The 24,185-nt window shown below is 51.4% G+C and overlaps 2 protein-coding genes across 3 annotated transcripts in view; one reads left to right on the top strand and one right to left on the bottom strand.

The window, feature by feature from the left end:
• Positions 1-10,274, top strand: part of CMTM4 (CKLF like MARVEL transmembrane domain containing 4) — a 69,026-nt gene extending 58,752 nt beyond the window's left edge. The window contains exons 3-4 of the mRNA XM_047789734.1: positions 4,864-4,962; positions 6,489-10,274. Coding sequence (XP_047645690.1) covers positions 4,864-4,962; positions 6,489-6,653 — 264 coding nt within the window. The 3' untranslated portion in view covers positions 6,654-10,274. The remainder of the gene's footprint in view (positions 1-4,863; positions 4,963-6,488) is intronic.
• Positions 10,275-15,101: 4,827 nt separating this feature from the next.
• CMTM3 (CKLF like MARVEL transmembrane domain containing 3) lies at positions 15,102-23,974 on the bottom strand. 2 transcript variants are annotated; one of them, XM_047789735.1, is made up of 5 exons: positions 23,704-23,974; positions 19,744-19,899; positions 18,703-18,798; positions 18,227-18,347; positions 15,102-16,249 (listed from the first exon to the last, which is right to left on the bottom strand). In XM_047789735.1, exons 1-5 carry the CDS (start codon positions 23,854-23,856, stop codon positions 16,221-16,223), a joined length of 555 nt encoding a protein of 184 aa, XP_047645691.1. In that variant the 5' UTR covers positions 23,857-23,974; the 3' UTR covers positions 15,102-16,220. The 2 variants fall into 2 exon arrangements, with proteins under 2 accessions (XP_047645691.1, XP_047645692.1); XM_047789736.1 differs by lacking the exon at positions 18,227-18,347 and having other exon boundaries at positions 23,704-23,972.
• Positions 23,975-24,185: the final 211 nt, after the last annotated feature.

Genomic DNA, 24,185 nt, shown 5'->3' with positions numbered 1-24,185 from the left:
AGAAGTATGTCCTCTTTTCTCTGTGGTTTGGGGATCTTAACCCTGTTTGACAGCCTTACTCCCCCATCAGCATGGGAAGTTCAGGGCTGGTCACTCCGGTGCTCCCTTTGCTGGTCTTGTGTTACTGGTCCTCATCATGCTAAACAAGAAAGGGGACTTAATAGCACTTATTTTCTTGATATTTCTTTGCAAATAAACACATGCAGGAGCTCAAGGGGACTCTAGCAGTCAGGGCAGGCTCTATCAGCTTTCTCTCCCGTCTGTGCCTGTGGTGGGGAGGGTGGCCCTGAGACCACCTGCCCTTGTGCACACTCCTCTCCTGTTGGTCGGTGCTGGCTCTATGGAGCCCTGTGGAAAGTGTGGCCCAAGTTCAGGAGCCTGGAAGGAGGAGGCCTGGGCTGGTCACCTTCCCTGGCAGGGTCACTTCCATGATGTTCCTGTAGGGGGGGCCAAGAGGGGTCAGGATGCTGTATTGTTCATACTCTTTTAGGAGGACCAATAAAAGGAGAGCTGAATCAGACAAGTTGGTGGTTGAAAACTCAGTTGGTTTTGTCCCAGCATTGAAAACTGGGAAAAAAGCTCCAAAACATCAAGACACTGGAGGCATTTTATGAATTTTCATGACAGGTTTTAATTTTTTTTTTATTTTTATGGTCTCACTTATGGTATGTGGAAGTTCCTGGGCTAGGGATTGAATCTGAGCCACAGTTGTGCCAATACTGGATTCTTTTTCTTTCTTTTTTTTTTTTTTTTGCTATTTCTTGGGCCGCTCCTGCGGCACATGGAGGTTTCCAGGCTAGGGGTCCAATCGGAGCTGTAGCCACCGGCCTACACCAGAGCCACAGCAACGCGGGATCCGAGCCGCGTCTGCAACCTACACCACAGCTCAGGGCAACACCGGATCGTTAACCCACTGAGCAAGGGCAGGGACCGAACCCGCAACCTCATGGTTCCTAGTCAGATTCGTTAACCACTGTGCCACGACGGGAACTCCCAATACTGGATTCTTTAACCCACTGCACTGAGCTGGGGATTGAACCCGCCCCTCCACGGCCACCTGAGCCAGTGCAGTCAGATTCTTAACCCACTGTGCCACGGTGGGAACTCCTGAGACAGGTTTTAATGTCTCAACTCTTTTAAAGATAAAGTCTGTGTTAATCCATAAAAAAATGCATACAGAGTTGTGATCTAAACTGATTAGTGTAGTAGATAGTGCAAGAGAAGTTCACGAATCTCCCCCAACCAAAATGCAGGCTCCGTGGGGGCAAGGTCATTGGTAACCCAGGACCCCAGTGTTTCTAAAGCCTCAGTAAATACTTGTTGAGGGAGGGTTGGGCTGGGCTGGGCTGTGAATGAAACCCTGCTAGAGAACCTGTTTGACAAAGAATCAGCTCTTGGGAAGGTTAAGAGCCCGAGGCTTTGAGTCAGGCGGACCTGTCTGCCTTCAGGTCCAAGGTGGCTCTTAGGAGCTGTGTATGACCCTGGGCAGGGCACTTAGAGCCCCACAAGTAGAGGTGATAGTATTTTCCTTACAGAGTTCCTTTAAGAATGAAAAGAGTCATTGTGTACAAAGCTCCAAATGAGTGAGTGTTGCTGACAACAAAAGAAATAGTAACCTTAGTGGGAGTCAGAGGCCATTGCTGTCTGTCAGCTATGTCCTCCTCCTATAAACTTCCACCAGCTTTGACTTTACTCCGTTCATTCTGTCTATGTACTTATTCGACAGCCATAAATGTGTTAGAAGATTCCCTGCTTCACACTATTGCATAGTGTATGCAGTTATGGCCTTTATAACTTATAATGGAATATAATCTGTAAAAATGCAGAATCACTATGCATTACACCTAAAACTAATATGATACCGTAAATTAACTACATTCCAATAAAAAAAAGGTCACTCATCACAAATCACCATAGCAACAAAAAAGATGATTTTTTTGGCCACACCCACAGCATGTGGGAGTACCTGGGCCAGGGCTTGAACCTGTGCCACTGCAGTGACTGGAGCTGCAACAGCGATGACGCTGGATTCTTAACCTGCTGTACCCCAAGAGAACTCCCAGAAAGACTTCTTACTTGAGATAGCGAACTAATTCATACTGGCCTTTATCTCCAGAAATATGTATTAGGTAAGGTCTCTTAAATTCTGATTTTTAAAAATTTTAATCATGAAAGACTTTCCAGGGGTTGACAGCCACATTATTTGGGTCATATCCTAGTGCATCCTTTTCACTAGAATACTGATATCCCTCCTTTTCTTTGGATGGTGTTGACTTGGGCAGATGACTAGGTGGTGCTAGGGGCACTTGGGAATACTTTCTGGGAGTTTCTTGGTGGCCTAGTGGTTAGGAATTTCACATTGTCACTGCTGTGGCTCAGGTTTGATTCCCTGGCTCGGGAATTTCCATGTGCTGCAGGCATGGCCAAAAAAAAAAAAAAAAAAGAGGAAACAATTTCTGTCCTTTGGGGTCCTTTAGAGTAGATGAAGGTGTCTGTTTATCCGCCAAGAGTGAGTTACATGAACTCAAGGAGTTGGTACTTAGTGGTGGGGGCCCAGGTGGTCCATTCTCTGGGAGGAAAGCAAAAGTGAGTCCCAAGGGCTGAGCAGGCCTCAGGTTGTTACAGAGGATTGGCCTTGGATGTGTTGTGTTTCTCTAACAAGGTGGTGGGAGTATTCTTAACTCTTAACAGAGCCAGCTGCTCAGTGTCATAGGGTGTGATTGATAGGGATTTATAAAAATGGGTTATTTCGGGACCTAAGTTGACTCACATATGTACGAAAAATGGTGAAGGAGGACAGGACAGTGTTTATTTTATGTAATCATAATTTGATGCATGAAAGAGTGTGTTAATGTCAGCATTTGGAAGTTCCCGGGTTAGGGGTCCAATCAGATTTGCAGCTGCAGGCCTACGCCACAGCCACGCCAGATCCAAGCTTCTGTGACCTCCGCTGCAGTTTGAAGCAATGCCTGATCCTTAACCCACTGAGCGAGGCCAGGGATCGACTCCACATCCTCAGGGATACTAGTCAGGCTTATTACCACTGAGCCACAACAGCAACTTCCTTCTTTGCTTCTTGATCTCTCCTTTCTCAGCTTTTATTGTCAAATACAGCATATTCAGAAAGCTTTGTAAAAGTAAACATACAGTTTAGTGAAGAATGATAGACTGCATAGCCACCACCTGGGTCAGGAAATGGTATAGTGTCAATACCCCTAAAGCCTCCTCTGTGTCCTTCTCAAACACTGGCTGCCCCTTCCCCCTCCCCCACCCACTCCCCGGGCATTAGGTCCTTGGAAATCCTCTGGTCAGGATCTCTGTGGACCTCTGTGCTCCTGGATCCTCTAGTTATTCCTGGTCCTTCCCCCTCTGCCAACTGTTTCAGCATTGTCTCCTATGGAACACGCACAGTCCTTCCTGCCAAACTCTATCCTCTTGCCTCTGATGACACCGCAATCTCAGTCTTGGCCGTGCCTGTGGCATGCAGAAGTTTCCGGACCAGAGCTCAAACCTGCACTCAAACCTGCCGGAGCCACGGCAGAGACAACGGCAGGTCCTTAAGCCTTGAGCCACAAGGGAACTCCTGGTATTGCTTCTTAGGGGCCTTTGTGGCCCCTGCTCCTCCCACAGATGTCTCCCAATTTGCAGACCCAGGCCGGGCGCTGTAGTGAGTTGAGAGCCAGCTGGAGTCATCTAGAGGGGCCACTTGCAGAGCCTTGAGGCTTTGGCCGTGACTCATGTGGTATTTTCTGACACCACTTTTGACACCACATATGTGGGGGGTTTTTCTGACACCAGATCTGTATGGTTTTTCCACACTGAGTAATTCTCTAATTCTCCAAGACCAGCTGGGTGTCCAGCAGTTCAGTTCAGTCCTGACACTGACTCCCGGAAGCACAGACCCCCCACAGGTCAATGGGCTTAATCGCCTGATACTGCCCACTCTGACACCACCCACAGAGGGGGTCCCAGTGGCCTGCACTTCTGCCTGGCCAATAGCAGACTCAAGAGTTCATGCAAGCCCCTCCTTGAGTTTGATAATTCTCTAGCATGACTTAAAGAACTTGGAAAAGTATTTTATTTAGAATTTCTGGGAGTTCCCGTTATGGCTTAGTGGTAATGAACCCGACTAGTATCCATGAGGATACTGTTCCATCCCTGGCCTCGCTCAGTGGGTTAAGGATCCTGCGTTGCCGTGAGCTGTGGTGTAGGTCACAGACAGAGCTCAGAATGCGCATTGCTATGGCTCTGGTGAGTGCCAGTTGGACCCCTAGACTGGGAACTTCCATATGCCACGGGTGCAGCATTAGAAAGGCAAAAAGATCAAAAAAAAAAAAAAAGAAAAGAAATGGTAACTTGGTATGGTTGGTTAAAATGTGGATTTTGCTCTGGCGAGTTATCAAAGAGCATCATTAACTATTATTTTGCCTTCCTCAGAGGGCCATCAAGGCAAAAATAAAGGGAGTTCCCATTGTGGCTCAGTGGTTAACAAATCCGAGTAGGAACTTATGAGGTTGCGGGTTCAATCCTGGGCCTTGCTCAGTAAGTTAAGGATCTGGCGTTGCCGTGAGCTGTGGTGTAGGTCACAGATGTGGCTTGGATCTGGCGTTGCGGTAGCTCCGGCGTAGGCTGGCCGCTACAGCTCTGATTAGACTCCTAGCCTGGGAACCTCCATATGTCGAGAGAGTGGCCCTAGAAAAGGCAAAAAGACCAAAAAAAAAAAAAAAAAAGAAAAGACTAAAATAAAGAGCTATCGGAAAGGCTGGATATTGTGCTTTTTATTTCAAAAGTTCTTTAGTTGCTTTTAGGACAAAGCATGAAATGATTATTTTCAAGTGATTTTTATTTTATCTTATTCTTTAGGATTTGGTCAACACTGGACTCAGCACTTTCTTTTTCTTTATTGCTTCAATTGTACTGGCTGCTTTAAATCACAAAACCGGAGCAGAAATTGCTGCCGTGGTAAGTGAACTCAAAAAGTTAGAACAGCTGATAGGTATACTTTCTGTGACTTGCCCTTCTGTCCACTGGCATGTGTCCTACTCTTCCTCCTTTAGCTTTTTCTGTGCCAGTGATGTTATTGGGCCAGCGGAGATTCCTTCCGTGCTATGGTTCTCAAGGCATGGTCCCCAGCATGGCCACCTCAGCATCACCCAAGAACTTGTGAAAAATGTCGTCCTCAGACTCCCCCAGAGCTGCCAAATCAGAAATGTGGTTTTTGTTTTTGTTTTTCTAGGGCTGCACCTGCGGCATATGGAAGTTCCCAGGGTGTTGCCGCTGGCCTGCGCCACGGCGATGTAGGGTCCTTGACCTATGCTGCAGCAAGCAGCATCACCAGATCCTGAGCCCACTGAGCAAGGCCAGGGATTGAACCCAAGTCCTCATGGATACTAGTTGGGGTCTTAACCCCCTGAGCCACCACAGGAGTTCCAAAAATATGTTTTAACAAGCCCTCCCATGCATGCTCAGGTTTGTGAACCATTGCTTTAGCTTGTTCCCAACAGAACCCTGGATATCTGTTAGTGATGTTGTTTTAAGGGCCTTCCTTGCCAGCATGGAGTATTAATGGAGGAGGGAGTCTTGACACCATGTAGCAGTCAGTCAGTAGAATGCTGGGAGTGGGGAGGGGAACCAGATGATGTCAAACTTGCTAGCTCTGTGCTCTGCATTTCTGTATTATTTCTCTATTTACAAAGAATATGCAGAACTCCTATAATTGTTGGTTAGTGGTTAAAAGTTTTATAAAAAAAAAATACTGGAGTTCCCGTCGTGGCGCAGTGGTTAACGAATCCGACTAGGAACCATGAGGTTGCGGGTTCGGTCCCTGCCCTTGCTCAGTGGGTTAACGATCTGGCGTTGCCGTGAGCTGTGGTGTAGGTCGCAGACGCGGCTCGGATCCCGCGTTGCTGTGGCTCTGGTGTAGGCCGGTGGCTACAGCTCCGATTAGCCCCCTAACCTGGGTACCTCCATATGCCGCGGGAGTGGCCCAAGAAATAGCTAAAAAGACAAAAAAAAAAAAACAAAAAAAACTAAGCTATTAATTCTCCCAGGGGTTACTCGGATTGATTAATCAGTCATTATCTAATAAAACTCCACCACCTCTCCCCCTGGAGCTGCCCACCAGGTGCTGCCCAGGTGAGAGGTAGCCGGATAGCAGGAGGGGGCTCGGGGACTGTGATGTGCAGTGTCAGGCCTCAAAGCTCCAGTTGGTGCTCACTCCCCAAGACCTTGATTTTTCACCTACATGGTGTTTTGTATAATTGCACTTTCTGCCCAGGACCAGTGCCACGAAGGAGCTGTAAAAGAGGCACTTTTGTGATCTTTTCCCTTATAGATGCAAAATAGTTTGAAAGAGGCCCTAGGCTGTCTTTTTGTGGATCATGTGACTGCAAACTTGACCCCAGTCTGAGAGCAGGGCTGGGCGTTGGACTTAAGGCTCCCATAGACGGCTGATGTGCCTGCAGACTGACCTGGCTTCTTCCTTGTAGATATTCGGCTTCTTGGCCACCGCAGTGTACGCGGTGAACACGTTCCTGGCAGCGCAGAAGTGGAGAGTCAGCCTCCGGCAGCAGAGCGCCAACGACTACATCCGCGCCCGCACAGAGTCCCGAGATGTGGACGGACGGCCGGAGATCCAGCGCCTGGACACGTGAGGCCGAGCCAGAGTCCTCCTCCCGCTGTTCCTCGCCCGTCCTTTCAATCAAGTTTTCCTTCCCTCATCACGTCAGATTTTCATGCGATTAAGTTGAATTTTGTCCTCTTTGGTAAAAGTTCATTTTGGGAAAGGGTTCTCAGAGTGGCCCTGGTGGCAGTGTGTGCGGCAGGGAGCCCCGTGTCCAGCTCTTCGGACAGAGGTGGGCGGGAGAGGCCCATAGATCCTCTGGTTTGGCGGCTAGAGGAGCCGCTGGCCTCACTGGCTGTCTTGCCCTCTTTAGGTCTTCACTGTCCCTGAGCACAAGCTTCAGCATCTGACTGTGAGCCACCCCATCATATGTATTTGTGACAAGTCAGGACTTTGGATTAAAGTGGGGGCTGCTAGGAAGGAAAAAAATCAAGGCGTGGCGGTATAGGGTGGGAATGGTAGGTGAGTAGCGATTCCTGGGTGGCCCCCAAGGTGAGCCCTGGGTCAGCTTTAGTCTCCCTGCCAGGGTCCTCCCCCGCTCCTTGTCTTCCATGCCTGGGCATTGAGACACCAGCACTAGAAAGCCATGTATGACACTGGGGGCCTTGGTGCTGGGTGTGCTGGTGGAGTTCTTGGCTGGCCGTGGGCTTTATGGGGATGGGAAAAAAAGCTGGTGTCCTCGGGACGGCGCCACAGCACTGCTGACCTGCAGGAGGGTTGCTCTTTCCTACCCTGCTGAGAAATCCCTTGATGCTTCTTCAAATGAATCACCTCCTTGAATCCCAGACTCTCCCCCAGGAATGTGGGGACCATTTTATTTTCCAGTTTCCGACCTACCTTCAATACTTTGAGGCTGGACTGCAGATTTTCTGTCCTTTTACCTTTTCAGGTAAAAGCTATAAAAGAAACACAGTCCACTCCACCAGCCAGAATCCTTGCCCATTTGCTGGCGTCATGGACCACAGGTGAGGACCCACCTCTCTTTTAGGGGTGTGTGATTTTCAAATGCCTGAGAAGAGTTCTAGAGTGACTCTGAGTAGATCTGTCTAGGATTTGAAAATACTTGAATCTGCACCACGACACACCCTCTCACTGATGTTGCAGAGGCAACGGCGACCCTGTGCCTCATGGTCGTAACTATGAACGTCGGACGATCCTGGAAGCTGTTGGGGAAAATACTAGTTACACGAGGTTTTGAACTGACAATTGGTGAAGTGAAGATTATTGTGGTGACTAAGTTAATTGAGCCCCTGTGATGCTGTAGGTTTTTTTGATTTTTTTTTTTTTCTGTTACAGACTAATTGTATCTTTTATGGGAAAATTGTTTTAACCTGTCAGGTTTTCAATGCTTTGAACTGTTTTTAATGTTTACAAACCTCACTCTAGTTCTAATATTTTGTGTTTCACCCTCTCCAAGGAAAAAAAGGCTCACTGCTGGTGGGAAGAGTTTATGTTAATGTGGAGAGTCCCCAGGATCTTGTCCTGCTGCATGTTTACAGCGTCAGCAGTGTAGTAATGAGAGCGAGCGCGCTCTGTCTGGAGGTGGGGGAGCAGAGCCGGTGTGGGAAAACGTCCTCGCGTGCGCACGTGGCAGCGCGGTCTTCATAGCAGAGCAGCCTCTGCTTTCCCAGCGCAGGTGGATTGAAGGGGTGGCCCCGCTCGGCCGGGGAGCCCATGGGAAATGGTACCGTGTTGTCCCTGAAGGCGCAGGGTGAGGGGCTGGCTCGGTGAACTGAACATCCCACACAGTCCAAGTTCTGCTGCACTTCCTTTCCAGGGCAGTGACCCAGGTCAGTGTGCAAGGCCCTGGTCTGCTCAGGGGCTGTGGGTAACTCCCCTTCCCTCTGTCCTGCAGAGGACAGCCAGGCCTGGTCACAGCGGGTCACATGGAGCCCTCTTCCCATGGATGTTGTGAGGCAATAAAAACCAGTGCCTCACAAACTTTGAACCTATTATACGTAGTGATTTTTGAGGGGATTTTGACATCTGGATTTTATCTGTTCACTTTATATATTTATTTTGCATTTGTTGAGTGTATATGCTTAGTCAGAACGGGGCTTACCTCCTTTGGAGAGTTCCATTTAAAAACAGGGTCACAAAGACTCAGGCTTGCATTTAATGGGGCCCACTTGGAAGGACCACCCTGAACTTTATCAAAAATCTCCTGCTGGGAATCATGTTACTTGGTCTCAATAAAAAGCCACCTTTGAAGTGTGATTGAAAAAAGACCATTCAGGCAGGGTTGTAGCCTGTTTTCCCAAGTCACTCCACTAAGACCAGTTTATCATCTGGTAGAAAGGAGCCTGTTGGCCCCCTGAGGATGTGTTGCCAGCTGCAAGGAGTGGGTCTGAAGCCCATGGAAGTTGTGAATGCCGATAGATGATAAAAAGTGGTGACACCTTGTGCCATAGGCCACTTAGGAAGTAATTTTCATTTTAGTATTAGAATCCTTGGAATTATTTATGTCCTTGTAACTATTTAATGTCCTCTGTGCCATGAGGCTCTCCCGTTGTTTTCGTAAATATGTTTCTTTATATTTAATTAGCTCCCACTACAACCAGAAGAGGCCAGGTGCGATGCAGAGTCACACATCATGTCACCTATTGGCAGTGTGGTGAGAAATAGGAAGGAAATAATAGTTGTCTAGTGTGAATGGAAAAACACCTGTGTTTTCCTTATGTTATCTCTGTGTGCAAACAAGACGTTGTAGATTTGGGGGGCTTAAAAGGGCTCTTTTTTTTTTTTTCCTCCCCAAATTGAAGGAAGCATATTTTTGCATTTAATAGTTTCAGTCTGAACCAAAGTCGCTTTGGTTTGGGGTATTTTTAAGGCTGAGGCAGTCTTAGTGTTTCTTAATTTTCTGGTCGGATGATATTGGCTTTCACAGTTGGTGCCAAACTTGTGTACGTTTGAATTTGTTCCTGGAGGCTGGATGGTTGAAACCCTCAAGTATTTGATGGGACCTCTGGTGGTTTTAGATGGATGCAAACACTGACGTCTTCAGAGAAAGTTTATCTTGGCACCAGTGTGGTCGATGTGGTATTTTTTTTCCCCTCTAATCCTCCCTTATCCTCCCCTCACGCTGCTGAAAGCATGGGGGGAAGTACCTTTGCCCTTTTCTCCCTTCATACAGCGAGATTACAGTCCTGAGCGCCTAAAGATCCTTGACGGCTCCATATGAAGCCGGGGAAGGACAACAGCAGATTACAGATTTAAGCTTCCTGACAGTAGTTTGATTTAAAGTGAAGAAAATAAACTTTCACTCTGTGCAGCAGCAGCAATCTTCCACGAGTGATTACCTTTGCACAGAAAGGCAAGCGTGTAGTAGCCTGCCCAGTCCAGGATCCATGTCTTGACTGGCAACTTGAACCAACCTGCCAGGGTGCATGGAGCCCAGCCTGGCCACGGGGAAGCCGAGGACCCAGCCTGGCTCTGAGGGTTCAGCTCTAGGAGGTGGATGCCAGCCCCAGCCTTTTGAACACCGTCACTGTCCCTTAGCAGGAAGGCTCATTCCCATGGGCAGGCGTGGAGTGTATCTGACCTCCACCCTGGGCCAGATGCTTGGGGAGAGAGCTTTGTGACTCAGCTGAAAACATTCCTACTCTTTTTTTTTTTTTTTGTCTTTTTAGGGCCACACCCAAGGCATATGGAGGTTCCCAGCGTAGGGGTCCAATTGGAGCTGTAGCTGCCGGTCTACACCACAGCTCATGGCAGTGCTGGATCCTTAACCCACAGCGAGGCCAGGGATCGAACCCACATCCTCATGGATACTAGTCAGGTTCATAAACCACTGAGCCATGATGGGAACTGCAAAAACATTCCTACTCTTAAAGTTTGTAGTTTCATCTGCCTTTCTTTGAAGTTTGCTTGGTGACCCAGTCTTGGGTTAAGCTACAGGTAGCCCCTGAGGAGATGAAGCCACTCTTTTTTCTCTTTTCTTTTTAGGGCCGCACCTGCAGCATATGGAAGTTCCCAGGCTAGGGGTCAAATTGGAGCCACAGCTGCCAGCCTACGTCACAGCCACAGCCACGCAGGATCCAAGCAGCATCTGCAACCTACACCACAGCTCACGGCAATGCCGGATCCTTAACCCACTGAGCAAGGCCAGAGATCGAACCCACATCCTCTTGGATGTTAGTCAGGTTCATTTTCCCCTGAGCCACAGTGGGAACTCCTGAAGCCACTCTTGTCTGCACCAGTCCGTAAATTCCTGCTTGTGGTGAATGACCCTTGAGTAACCCCTCCACATGTCATGAGTGTATATGGCCCAAGCTCCCCTTTTCTTGTGCTGTTGGGGAGGAAACCCAGGCCGTGCAGGATTTTCTCTGGGTTGTTGTTAGCACCTGTTCTGACAGATGAATAGTGTGGAGACCACGTGTGGCCAATTCAGTGATTCTGGGAGGCAGTGATATGTATGGTTCCCTTAGTCCCCTTCCGGGTTCAAACAGCAACTCTGGAGTCATCATGCCACTGCCTGATTGTCACTTTCTGCACATCTCATTTACAGGAAATTTATGACATTAAACAGGTAGCAACAGGTGAAAAAACTTTCTATGCTAATGGCTGCTGCCAATTGATTCTCTTGGGCAAAATAAAAAGTTGCTTCCTGCTGTGGGGACTGCCATTAGTGTGTGAGGTCTCCAGACACTTTTCTAGTTCCTAGTGAAGTTTGCAGACCTCAGAGGCTCTTTCTTGTTTCATCAGCACCCACACTGGGGACCAGCTAGGTGACAGGCAGTGAGGTGGGAACAGGGACAGGTCTGAGAGATGAGAGGAGGGAGGAGGAGGCCCAGACTCTGCTGTGGGCCTGTTGAGAGCCCTGCACGGGGTTACCCACCCAGGCTGTCTTGAAAAAGTGTACTTGGCTAACTAACTACCTTCCTATTCTCTTACGAAAAGCAAGGTCTTGTGTTCCGGGATCTTCTTGAGAGCAAGTGCTGAACATGGAAGCCAGCGTGCCTTGGCCACAGGCCTGGCCAGGTGACCCAGATTCTGATTTGGGTGCCACCTCAGAGAGCATGCAGGCCTAACACTGCCTGCCTTGAGCTTTGTAAAGCTTCCTGGCTCTTTGTAAAATCCTGTTATTTCTCTTCTCAACACATATTGCTGAAATCATAAGAACTGTCTGGTTTGATGGTGTAATTTGAAATATGTTGCTCTTTATATTTATTTAAACTGTCTCTGAAAGAAAAAAAAAGTCCCTCACTATCTGTTAGATCTAAGAGAATCTTCTTCTGAAAGTTGAAGGTCTCGTTTGACTTTTCTTCACACCAGTAAATGGCATTTATACACTTTTAAGCTTGAAACAGAGGGGTGGATCCTGATATATTTTCCCTTCTTTGGTCTCTGTTATAGTCTTATTCCATTTGGATATAATTTCTCAACCTTGAGATTTTTTTTTTCCTTTTCCTCTCTAGTTTTTAATTATTCTGTAAACATAAAAGTAAAAAAAAAAAAAAAATTACCCACAAACCCAGAGTCTAATTGAGTGGCAACTTGGCTAGAATAAAGTTTAGTTCATGGACTCTTCAATCATGTATCTTTTTCACAGGGTCAGTTTGCTGTCTAGTTTCTGTGCCAAGACTTTAATTTGGGTGACTTGCTATCTAGACTCACTGGAGTGGTGTGTTGCCTTTGGGATGCCTTCTACACAAGGCCAAGAGCCTTCATTAAGGGGTTAATAGCTTGGAGTCTAGTGAGCTGTATCAGAACTTTTCATGATTCTGATTTAGAGTAGGAACTTGTCTCAGATGACCTTGATCAGCTTTGTTGGGGTTAGGAAGAGGCCCATAGTTTCTTTTCTTAATTGCACCTCAGAGGAGAGAAGGTGTGACACAATGGATTTGACAGTGGTTTGTATGGGATTCAGTCATAGCTTGAAACTGTCCAGCCTGTGTCATCATTGGAGGAGACTAACTGCTGAAACCTGGTGGGAAGACCCGATTTTATCAGGAAAGCCACCGGGAGGGATGGTCAGGAAATGAGGACAGCACAGGGGCCTGGGGCCCATGCAGCCAGGGCCAGGTCTGGCTGCTTCCCGCCACGGGCCGTTTTGCTTTCCTGCAGGTTTCAAGACCTTTGTCTGCAGAAGTGAGGAAGGCAGGTAGTTGGGGCTTGGAGGGTGACCTGGCTGGTCCAAGGCTTCCCAGCAGGGAGCAGGAGGGTGGGATAGCTGCCTGGCCCCCCAAGATAGCCCAGGCGTCACTTGCTTCCAACTCTGCCACTGTAACCCAGTTACAAATGAGTTTTCAAATCCTGCCTCGTGATGAAACTGATGTATGTGGATAAAACCAGTGCTTTTCTATAACTTGATTCTGATGCGGTTCCCTCTGAGAGAATGTGGGGCGTGGGGGAGGGTTGAAACTATTTGTATATGTTGAAATTTGTTAGGGGTTCAGGAACCCATGGCAAAAACACTTAACTATTTATTATAGGTATAACTGTATTTTTCCTTTTCCCAAAGTAGGTAATTATGTCTTTGTATATTTTAAGACAGTAATTTCACCTTTGGTGCCTTCTGTGTGTCAGTCACATAAACACTCTTGTCAATCATGGAATTGAAACAAAAAGATGTACATTTAGTTAAACCAGATAACACTATTTTTGTAGCATGATTTTAGATTGTGTCCTTTTAAAATTGCTTTCAGCAATGCTGGTTTTGAGGTTTGGTCGTTTTCCCTTTAAACTTTGTTATGTATTTAAAAAAAAACAAAACAAAACACAAAAAAACCCTGGCTTTTCCCATCTCTTCTCTGCTGCTTTCTCCCTCCCATCTTCTTTCTGCTTATTTAAACAGTGTGAGAGTAAGAGTATATTTCTGTGAAATAGTTGATTAGTATAATTGCATTTGGCATTTTTGAACTACCCGTTCAGTTTAAACAGCCACTGCTCACCTCGAACAGTAAGAAAGTGGTTCCATTAGAAGGAAAAAAAGAACAGAACATTCTCGGTGCTCTGACTTCCCCTTCTTTGAGTCTCAAAGGGAGAGAAGCCTGTGAGGCTGGGGAATGGAGGGCATTCTCTGGCTGGCGTCTTCTGGATCAGCTCAGGCTGTCCCTTTGGCTTGGCCACCTGCCTCCCTCTGCCTGCCTGAGACAGGCTTGGGGTTGGAGGGCGCGGTCTCCACTGTCTCAGGCTCACCTTCCACTTGGATCTCAGATTGGTTCATGGCTCAGTGGCCCTCTTTGGTGTTCAGCCTGAACAAAATAGGTTCCTTGCTGGGAGGAGCTTGATGAAATCAAGATACACAATATGCTGGCTGCTGCTTTTGCCTTCCCACCCCTGTAGGACTGAGTTCTGTCTGGTCAAGAAAAATCCGGAGTAAACTAGCTGAGCCCATTGTAAAATGAAGGAGTGGATTTATTGAAGCATAAAACTATATAGCCAGTAGCTTTTCTGTCGCTTTGAAGGATCAGGATGTGTCACTGTTTTCTAACAAAGGAAGTCAAGTCGGATGGCTGATAACTCCCACGTGATTACTCGGTACTTGGGGCAGAGGGGCCATGTTAAAAACGGCTACGCTGTCTCTTAAAAGTCTGTTTCCTTTGACGATGTGGGCACACCTTGGGGCATTCTGAGGTGATGCCCATCTGGCAAACTTTGGTTTATCTGTTCGTTAAGTCAGAGCTTGTACCCTGGCTTCTGAAGCTGAGCTGGATGCCCAGGGTGGGTACCACCTGGCTCCAGCCATCTCCTGGCTTTGACTGTCCATTTGGAGTGGTTTGGGGGCCCCAGAACCTTTGCTTCTCTTGGTGTGTCCCTGACAGCAGACACAGCCTCATGCTGCCCTCAGTTTCCCCCCTTTATTTCCTTTGAAGGACCAATTTTTCATGGTACTTGTCCTGATTGTTTTCATAGTGTTCAAATCTGTATTTTTGTATGTAGAGGGAAATAATTTTCTCAGCGCTAATCACTAATAAATATTGTATTAAATTGTCATGAAGGAGTTCTTGTTTAATAAATGGACCTGTAAAAACAGTGTTGTCTCCTCTTCGCTCTGCCTTGCCCCCGCCCCTTCAGAAGCTGTGGCTCAGTTCCCAAAACAGGCCTGTGGGGTAGGGCTCAAAGAACCCCAGGTGCGAGCTGTGGCCTCCTCGCTGTCGCTGCAGACAGGGGCTCTGCTGGGGCTGGCAGGGTGGAACAGCAAGATCCCCACGTGCCCCATCGGCTTTGACAGGTTCCACTTTGATGTGTGCTTTCAGAACACGTGGCCTGACTTACCATGAGACATTATACTGACACTTGGATGAGACCCTGGGCCTTCTGTGTGGACCTGGGCAAATTTCCCAACGTTCTATTAGTTTCCTGGGCTGTGAAAGAGGCCTGTGTGAGTAGTGAGGAGTGCAGGTGCCTAGCGGGAACCTGGCATGGAGCAAGCGTATGTTTGTCGTTGCACGTGGGACTGCTCTGTGCCAGAGCATGACACCTGACAGCACTGCTCTGGGTGTGTAATTTTTTTTCCACACACACACACTCCAAGCAGGAATTCAGTCTGGTTTAATCCCTTACAGCTTTTTTCAGGGTAGGAGATTCACATGCAAGAGAAGAACAAAGGTTACAAATGCCCAAAACACAGGTTCAGGATTCTGGTTCATTCACGAGGCCTCTTGGATCACAGGAAATGCCATTTAAGAAGCTGCTTTGTGTTTAAAAAAAAAAAAAATTATATATAAAGTAAAAAAATCCCACTGAAGATAGATGCTCAGTATATGGTCCTTAGGTGAACACAGAAGGCACATTTCACCCTTTGTGAGGGTCAGGGCACCTGCTCTGGTGTCCAGAAGCACACTGTCCCGAGGGCCGAGAGCCTCCCACTGCTCACTGGCACCCAGGGAAAGAAGGTTTGGCTGGGCCTGCCCAGCTGCCCTGGGCACTGTCACTACTACTATGTCATTTGGTGCCCTTGAATCTTTTGGATCTGGTCAGCGAGTTCACAAGCTTTTCTTTGAAACAGTTTTAGACCCAGAATAATCATGTCACCTGAAGACACGGTCTCCAAGGGTGTGAGGAGTCAGTTTAGGGCCCTGGGCCCCACTCTCTCCTAGGTCATAGGGCAAAGGTCAGTCTTCTGTTTCAAGAACAAGAGGAAACTGGTGCTCCTTGAACAGAAAAATCTCGGAAGGATCGTTCTCGACAAAGTGCCTGGCATGACCAGGGGCACCAGAGGCAGACGAAAAACCACTGGGGCCGGGTGGGTTGGCCCTGCGGTATTTTCTGTCATTTGCCCCAACTCCCTGCAGCAGGAAACACTTCCTATGACGGGGTAACAGGGCTTCATCTGCCTTGTCCCCTTGTGCTTATTTTTGGCAGAGAAGTTAAAGGGCTTAAGGTCTGTAGGACAGAAATGAGAAGTGCGGAATACTGATGATGCCCTCAGGAGCAGAGAAGTTGGACAGTGCTAAGGCAAGGGCTGCAGTCTCATTTGCTAAGCTCAGGAACGGCACCTTGGGGCTGCGAGGAGGCCCGCTCCACCAGCAACTCCCACTGCAGCTTGAGAAGTCACAGGCTCCCTCCCACCATGCACGGTCCCCTGGCCAGCCTGGTCAGAGTGGAGGAGTGGAGGCCTGCGTGGCTCAGGTGGCCAGGGCAGGTCAGGCCTTCAGTCGGAGTCGGAGTCAGAGTTCTCTTCTGAAAGGAAAGCAAAGAGATGCTTAGCAGGAGTTTCAGGGCCAGCAGTGCCTGGGAGGAGCCTGGAGAGGCACTATCCGAGGGAGCCCTGGCCTCAGGCCACTCCTGCGGCTGGCCGTGCTACTGGTGGTGTCTGCTTGGTGTGAAGACTTCCTCCTGCCTGGGACCTTCTGCAAGCAGCTGCTGTCACCTCCAAGGTGCAGCCAAATGGAGGTGAAGAGCCCACATGGCTCTTCCTCTGGGGCGCCAGGACCTCTAAGGTCTCCCTGGAGGTGTCAGGGTTATAGGTACCCCCGCCTCCCAATCTGCAGTTCAGCATGTCAACGTGGGGCCAGCTGTTTTCTTGCCCAAGAAGCTAAAATATACTGGAAAATCAGGAAACTGCTTTTTAGCCACTGATTGCATTGTTTCACTCTCCCCTGACCCAGGAGTTTCAATGTCACCTGCCTGGGGAAAGCAGGTGCTCAATGGCAGAGGCCAACTCCAAGGCAGGGCCTGCAAGCCCCTCAAAAGCCTTCCGTATTTTGCTGTCCACTGATGCTCAGAGCACAACCACCTGTTCCACAGAAGCATATCCCCTGGATGGGAGACTTGGCCTTTTTACTCTTGTCCTCCCTCCACCCGTCCCGTTTCTTCTGCCTGCACACTCCTATACACCCATCAAAACCCAGCCCTAGGGTCACCTCCACAACCTCCTAGTTGGCACATCAGGTGGACATTCCATCAGCTGCTTCATTCCTACCTGTTGGCTCCTGTTTTGCTGTTAGAGTTGACATCTATCCTGGGCTCCTGCCTGTTTCATACACTGTGTGTATATCACTGCTCTGCCTCTGGGCAGGAGTGGCCAGAGCCCAGGGCTCCCACAGAGCCCTGTCTGGGCTGAACTTCCTGAGGGCAGGTAGTTGGCCCTGTCCATCCGCACATCCCTAGGGCCCAGCAGGTGTTTGGGTCAACAGATGCTGGCACGAAGCCAGGAAGGATCAAGGGACATCAGGCTGGGGGGAGTTTGGTGCTGAGCCTTAACAATCACCTTCCTTGATTGCAGGGAGCTGACACCTGCCTCTCCAGTGAAAGCCTCCCTGAGGGTGCAGAGAGGGAGAGGCAAGGAAACGGCCTGGGCTCTCCGTCCCAGGCCAGCTCCCAGCTTCTGGCATTTCTGTGTTGGGGCCTCCACCAGCACTGCTAGCCCTGCCCCTCTGGGCAGGGACCTTCTCTGAACAAGAGAGCCCTGGCCATGGCTGAGGAAGGCCTGAGGGAGATCACAAGCTCCAAACCAGCTCCTGACATACCCCTACAAGGCCCCCAGCTCATGCGCTGCCCTGTGCTGGGCACCCACACCCTGAGGATGTGACATGTTGGTATGGCTGCTGTCACGGATGGAAAACCAGCCATCCAACCTGGAGGGTTTTTCAAAATGAGGTAATGGCACAACAGCCATTCTGAGCTGAAGGGTGGCTTGAGGGGCCAGAAAGTCTGTGGCACTTGCCTTGGATATTAAAGGCAAAACAAGCCTGCGCTTGCCTGGTTCGCCTGGGTGCACCTGGGTGCTGTGGATTAGATGAGAGTTTGGTTTGCTGACCCTTAAGCCTGGGGCAGGTGAGACTGGGGCACAGGGCCACTTTGGGGCAGGTGGCCCTGCGGACTGTGTCCAGGGAGTTGAAGGGGAGTGACTGGCTGCCCCGGGGGCTCGTCAGGGGAAGTTTCACAAGGAGGAGGTGCCAGGCATGCGCTCAGTTTGCCCTTCCTGGAAAGGCTGAGGCTGAGGCTCCTTAGAGGGGAGCGGCTTTCCGTTCAGTTCCGCATGAAGGGATATGAGAACTAGGCCATGGAAACACCTCCTGCCTGTGGGGAGAGAGGATATATTCTCACTCCTGCCTCAAACTAGCCACGTGTCCCCAAGGGAGAGCAGGGCCCTGCAGCAGCAGTCCCATGTGATAAGCTGGGTCCCCCAGTGGGACCCATAGCGTGGCCACCCACCTTCTGCCTTGTTAGCTGTGGTCTCATCTGCTGAGCTCCCTTGTTTGAGGAATTTGGCCACCTCGTTGAAGATCAGGTAGAAGTCAACGGCAAACACGATGGTGGCAAAGAAGCCAAAGACCTGTGGGATACAGGGGACAGGGGCTTGGGACTGGGCAGGTCCAGCCCGAGAAACTGGCACCCCAGCCTCACAGCCTGCCTTTATCTGCTTGGATAAGCAGCTTCGATTGGTAGGCATGGAGCCCTTCCCATTAATGAGCATTAACTTGGCTTGGCAAACAGTCTTTGCACGCTCTGGGCAGAGTAAATCTCCAATAAGAGGACTTTGGAGTCGCTGAGATCCACACAAAGCCCAAGGGACCTAAACAGAGGCGGAATGCGCCTGAGAAGCCAAGAGGGACACCCACCGAGGAGTGACGTGAAACTTAACGGGGCAGCACAGGTACCCCGCTCCCAGGGGTAGGGTGGCTACTCACCCCAGCTGCTTTGGAAGCCCCATCTGAGTATTTGGCGACAGCTGTGATAGAGATGGCGAAGTAAATGAGGGCGGCTGTGACACAGCGTAGGAAGTCCTGTGGAAAGAGGGGCACAGCATGGGGAGGGGGCTCGGAAGGGCACTGGTGGCACGAACAGGGCAGGAATCCCACTGTTAGAGGAGGATGGGCCTGGCAACCGACACATACCCAGCCCCCAGTCCAGCATCCACGGGGCTCCCCCTCTTCCTGGCCCCACGTGCACTCCCTGGTCCTCCAACCCCAACTCCTGCCCCTGCCCAGGTGCCTCCTGCAGGCTGCTGTCCTCTGCCAGGCAGACAAGGTATAGACCAGGCCACAGTTGCCCCGTGGCTTGACCTGAATGCAGATTTCCCCGACTAGCAGGAAGAAGATGGAGACCTTGTCACCTGCTCCCACCGGCCCTCCAACAGGGAGATCTGGCCCTGGGCCTTGCTTTGCCACATACTTGTAGCAGATCCATTTATGTATCATGGTTTCTGCTTACTTGTCCCTAAAATGGGGACGGGGTGCAGCTCATCAGGAGGAGTGCTAAACATGAAGTAGAAACGCTAGGGTTCAAGTCAGCCTTTGCTGTCCCTTCTCTCTGGCCCATTTCATACAGCAAAGTCTGGGGCGGGGTTCTGGACCCTCCCAGGTGATAAAATGAGTTGCCAGATGGCTGAGATCTGGGTAAGTTCTCAGTTAACCTACCCTGCCCACAGGGAAATGGCTAGAATTCCTGTAGCTGGGGATCATTCCCACAGGCCCTGGTGGGAGCACCAGCGCCACCTGATGGCCAGAGGCAAGGAGGCCATCTGGGGTTCACAACCTCACAGAGGGACACTGGAGACTCTGGAGGCCAGCACCCTGCTCTGGGTCACGTTGCTACTGCATGATGGGACCTGTACCAACTGAGACAAGGTCTACCCGCCTGGCTCCAACCATCTGCAAACAGCCCCTCCAGCACACCGAAGGAAGGGTGATGGCCAGCCAACCCCTTCCTCCTGGGGCCCTAGCCCTCACCATCATGGGCCAGCACAGGCCCTGCCACTTGTCATTCAGCTGCATGGCATCAGCAAAGAGGAAGAAGAGGGCCAGCAGGAACTCTAACAGGGGCGCTGTGAGGAAGGCAGATGCTGAGGATGCCACATAGCAGACGAAGATGATGAACGAGAGACCCTGGAGGTGGGGAAGGGAGACGTCAGAGCCTGCGCACAGCACCTTGCCCAGTGCTCCCTAATCCCTGCCAGGTTAGAACCCCATCAGGCCATACCCGTGCTGCCTCCCGTGTTCTGGGCATGGCCCTGCATCCTGACCTCAGACCAGCTCCTTGCTGGGACTCAATCAGGAACCCCCTCGGAGGCCACCTCCTGGGACTGCCCCTCCCCACTCTGGCTGGCTCTATGGTGGAATCCACCTGACTGAGATGGTGCTCAAGGGGGGAAAGTCACACCGAAGCGATCTCAAAGGCAGTCCACTAAGCAGGAGCCAGTTTCAGGAAATGACACCCAAGATTTGTGCTTTTCACTGAATGAAAATTCTACCTCAAAAACAATATGCAAATCTTGCACTTTAATTACATGCATACTGCTCAAGTGTGCAGAGTACTGATGTCTGTGTTACTGTGAACTATCCCAACATAAAATGGACCAGAGTTCCCGCTGTGGCACAGTGGGCTAAGAATCCGACCGCAGCAGCTCAGGTTGCTGCAGAGGCACAGGTTCATTCCCTGACCCCATGCAGTAGGATAAAGGATCTGGCGTTGCCGCATCTGTGGCGTAGCTCAAAGCTGTGGCGTAGCTTGAAGCTGTGGCTTGGATTCAGTCCCTGGCCTGGGAACTTCCATATGCTGCGGGTGTGGCCGTTAAAAAAAAAAGGGATTGTGGCATTGCTGTGGCTGTGACGTACACAGATGCAGCTTGGACCTGGTGTAGCTGTGGTGTAGGCCGGTGGCTACAGCTCTGATTCGACACCTAGCCTGAGAACCTCCATATGCCGCGGGAGCGGCCCTAAAAGGACAGAAAAGACAAAAAAAAAAAAAAATAGGATTGATGGACAGATAAGATATTGATAAAGCAAATGTAGCAACCTGTTAACACAATCTAGGTGGTGGGTATACGGGTGTTTACAGTATAACTCTTGGCTTTTTAAAATATATTTGCAGGAGTTCCTGGCGTAGCACAGCAGAAATGAATCCAACTACGAACCATGAGGTTGTGGGCCTCGAACCCTCAGTGGGTTAAGGATCCGGTGTTGCCATGGGCTGTGGTGTAGATCGGGTCTGGTGTTGCTGTGGCTGTGGCCTAGGCTGGCAGCTGTAGCTCCGATTTGATCTCTAACCTGGGAAACTCTATATGCCATTGATGCGGCCCTAAAAAGCAAAAAATAAAAAAATATATTTGCAGAAGTTCCTTTGTGGAGCAGCAGGTTAAGGATTTGGTATTGTCGCAGCTGTGGTGCAGGTCACAACTGCAGCACAGGTTCGATCCTTGGGCCAGGAACTTCCATATGCCATGGGTATTTGCATGTTTTTGCAAGTTTTCATAAGAAACATCAGGAGAGGGAGTGTTGATACTGACACCTCATACCCTGCTGTGAAATGTGGGGCGAGGTGTAATGAGGAACTAAGAATTAAAGTGTTTACTGCAGTCCTGTCCACACACTGTGGCTGGCTCCTGATGCTGGAGGATGCTCAGGCCCCCAATAGTTCTGCAGATGTGCGCTCTGCAAGGCAGACTGGGATGACAGGGCTGGCTGTTCTCTGGGCCAGTGGCCGCTGAGGCTTGTGGGAGCGCCTCAGCTCCTCACAACCACCCGTGCACTGGATGCCCTTCACAGCCCACTTTGCAGATCAGAAAAGTGAGGCTGAGAGAGGTGCAGTGACTTACTTGGTGTAATGCAGCTAATAAAAAGCCATCGGAATCTGAATTCAGGTCTGGCTGACCCCTCAGCTGGAGTTCTTAAGTAACCTTGCCCTGTGGGGGCTGGCCTTTATCTGTCCAGGTTTTGGTCACTCTGGCTGGGTTTGAGCACATCCATGGCTGAGTAGCTCAGAGTGGGGCCAGAGGGTCCCTTAGGAATGACAATCAGATGCCCTGCAGGCACTGCGGTGGATTCAGACAAATGAGCTGCAGCGATCCCACCACGAACCACATCTGCCTTGAACATGGCCATAGATGAAGCTGAGCCCAACTTGAACAGATAAAAAACGATGGCATAGTGACAGGCTGAGAGGCTGCCAGTCCTCCCAGGAAGGCAAGACCATAGGACCTCAACCTGGTCCTTTGCCAAAGGTTGTTCTGTGTCCCTTCTTTTTCTGTCCTTCCCCTCTCCCCAAAGCCTAATCCTGGCGATTCCCCAATTCCCCTCTCAATTCTGCTCCCTCATGTCCTGATTCATGGGGGAGCTTCCTCCCACTTCCTGTCCATATCAGCTCCCCACTTGCTTGGGTCTGGGGGCAGCCAGAGGTGACCAGAGGGAGATAGCAGTGACTAGAGTGGCTCCACTGCATCTTCACTGCCCACCCCTCATCCTTCCTCCCTCCTCTTCATCCTCGCAGACATAGATTCTTGGGCCTCCTCTGTGCTCTGGCCAGCACCTCCTCCACCCATGAGGTGGGCTTGAGCAGGGTGTGGTTGTGGTCCCCTCCGTGGATGAGCGGATTCAAAGCTTCTCCCCGAGAGTGGCTCCCATCAGTCTCCAAGTGGATGGGGGTGGCCAACCAGGAGGAGACTCCCTGGCGTGTGAGCTGTGAGTCCTGGGCCCTGATGCCTCATCTGGGAGTTGGGCAGGTGCTGGCCTGGAGACCTCTGGGCTGACCTCAGGGGCACAGGACATGGTTGGACTGTCTCCTGCCATCTGCCCTGGGTGATAGAAAGGAGAGGTTGGAGCAGGATCCTCCTCCCTCTGGTCCCTGCCGCCCTGCTGCCCTTGTCCAAGCTGTCACCTGGCCCTCAAGTGACCCATGTCAAGTCCCCTGGACGCGTGGTCCTCAGCTTTCTTGTCTGTAAAGTGGGAGTAATGACAGGGATTTTCAAACTGCTGGAGATCTAAGCAACAAGTGTTTCTCCCTCCTCCCCTCCCCTCCGCTTGGCCTCTTCTTCCCCTTCCTTCCACACCCCCCCCACAAAGGCCGACCGTGGCGGGGAATTTTCCGAGTGTCCGGAGGACAAAGGCCTGACGGGGCCTACCGGGGTGGGGGTTGCAGGAAGGAGGAAGGAGCTCAGCGGGGGCGGGACGGCTGAATTCTAGCGAGGGAAGGGAGGAAGGGGAATGAAGTCACCCTGCTGGACCGCCCTTCTGCAGCCTGGGTGGGGTGGGCTCCCTGCGCGCCCCCCGCACGCCTGGGCCTCAGCCAAGATCGGGGGTCCCCTCTCCCAAGCTGGCGGGACTCCACTCTGGCTTCCGTCCTGCAGCCCGAGGCACGGCCGGTCTTCCCAGTGCCCAAGAAAGCGGGCAACGGCGCGGAGGGCCAGCTCTAGCCCTTGACTCCGGAGCTGCAGAGGGCTGATTCCTCCAGGGCCCTCCCGGGTCGTGGCGGGGGCGGTGGGCGTGGGAGCCCGCGACGGAGGCCAGAAGTTGCAGGGACATAGCCCGGCCCAGGGGCCCAGAGAGGGCGGAGGCGCCCGAGGGTCACACAGCTCCTGGCCGAGTTCCCAGCGGCCGGGCCACCTCGTCGGCGGGCCCCCTCCTCAGGCTTCCCTCTGGACCCCAACTTCGGGTTAAAGAATCGGGAAGCCCTGGGCGCGGGCCCCGCCTCGCCTCGCCCCCGCGGCTGAGCTTCAGCGAGCCCGTCCCGAACTGGGGAAGTTTGCCCAACTCAGCCCAACTTCGGGGGGCTGCGAGGGGAGCCGGCCGGCCGGGCTCCGGGACCGGGGGATGCAGACGGCGGCTCCCGCCCGGAGCCTCACGCCGGCGGCTGCAGACCGGAGCGGCTGCTGGGGGCTCGGCGCCGCCAGGTGGGGCCAGGGGCGCTGCACTCACCGACTCCGCCAGCAGGAGGCGGCCTTTGAGCGAGCAGAGGAAGGCGGGCGCCGGCAGGAGGGCGCAGAGCCCGGAGACGGCCGTGCGGGGCGGGGAGCGGCTGGCGGGCCCGGGGTCCGGGTCGGGCTCTGGGTTTGGGTCTGGGGGCCACATGGCGTCGGCGGCCGGGACCGAGGTTCGGCCTCGCTCCCTCTCACCCGGCGCCCGGGAGGGAAGCGGAAACTCGGACTGTGCGGAAGCACAAGGCTAGGCTAGAAGGGCGCGGGGGCACATCTCCCCGCCGCCCCGCCCCGCCCCGCCCCTCTTCCTGCCCCGTTCCCTCCCCTTTCTCCTCTCGGCCTCCTTCCCTCCTCCCCTCCTCCCTACTCCTGCCCCCTCCTCTCCTCCCTCTCCCCTTCCACCGGTCTTCCTCCTCTTTACTTCCTCTCCTCCCCTCGGACCCAGGCTGCCAGGGCTGCTTAGGACTGCGCTGGCCCGACTGG

This window comes from Phacochoerus africanus, chromosome 8, assembly GCF_016906955.1.
Source record: "Phacochoerus africanus isolate WHEZ1 chromosome 8, ROS_Pafr_v1, whole genome shotgun sequence".
NCBI lineage: Eukaryota > Metazoa > Chordata > Mammalia > Artiodactyla > Suidae > Phacochoerus > Phacochoerus africanus.
The sequence above is the reverse complement of the archived record's forward strand: the minus strand, read 5'-3'. Positions and strand labels throughout refer to the sequence as shown.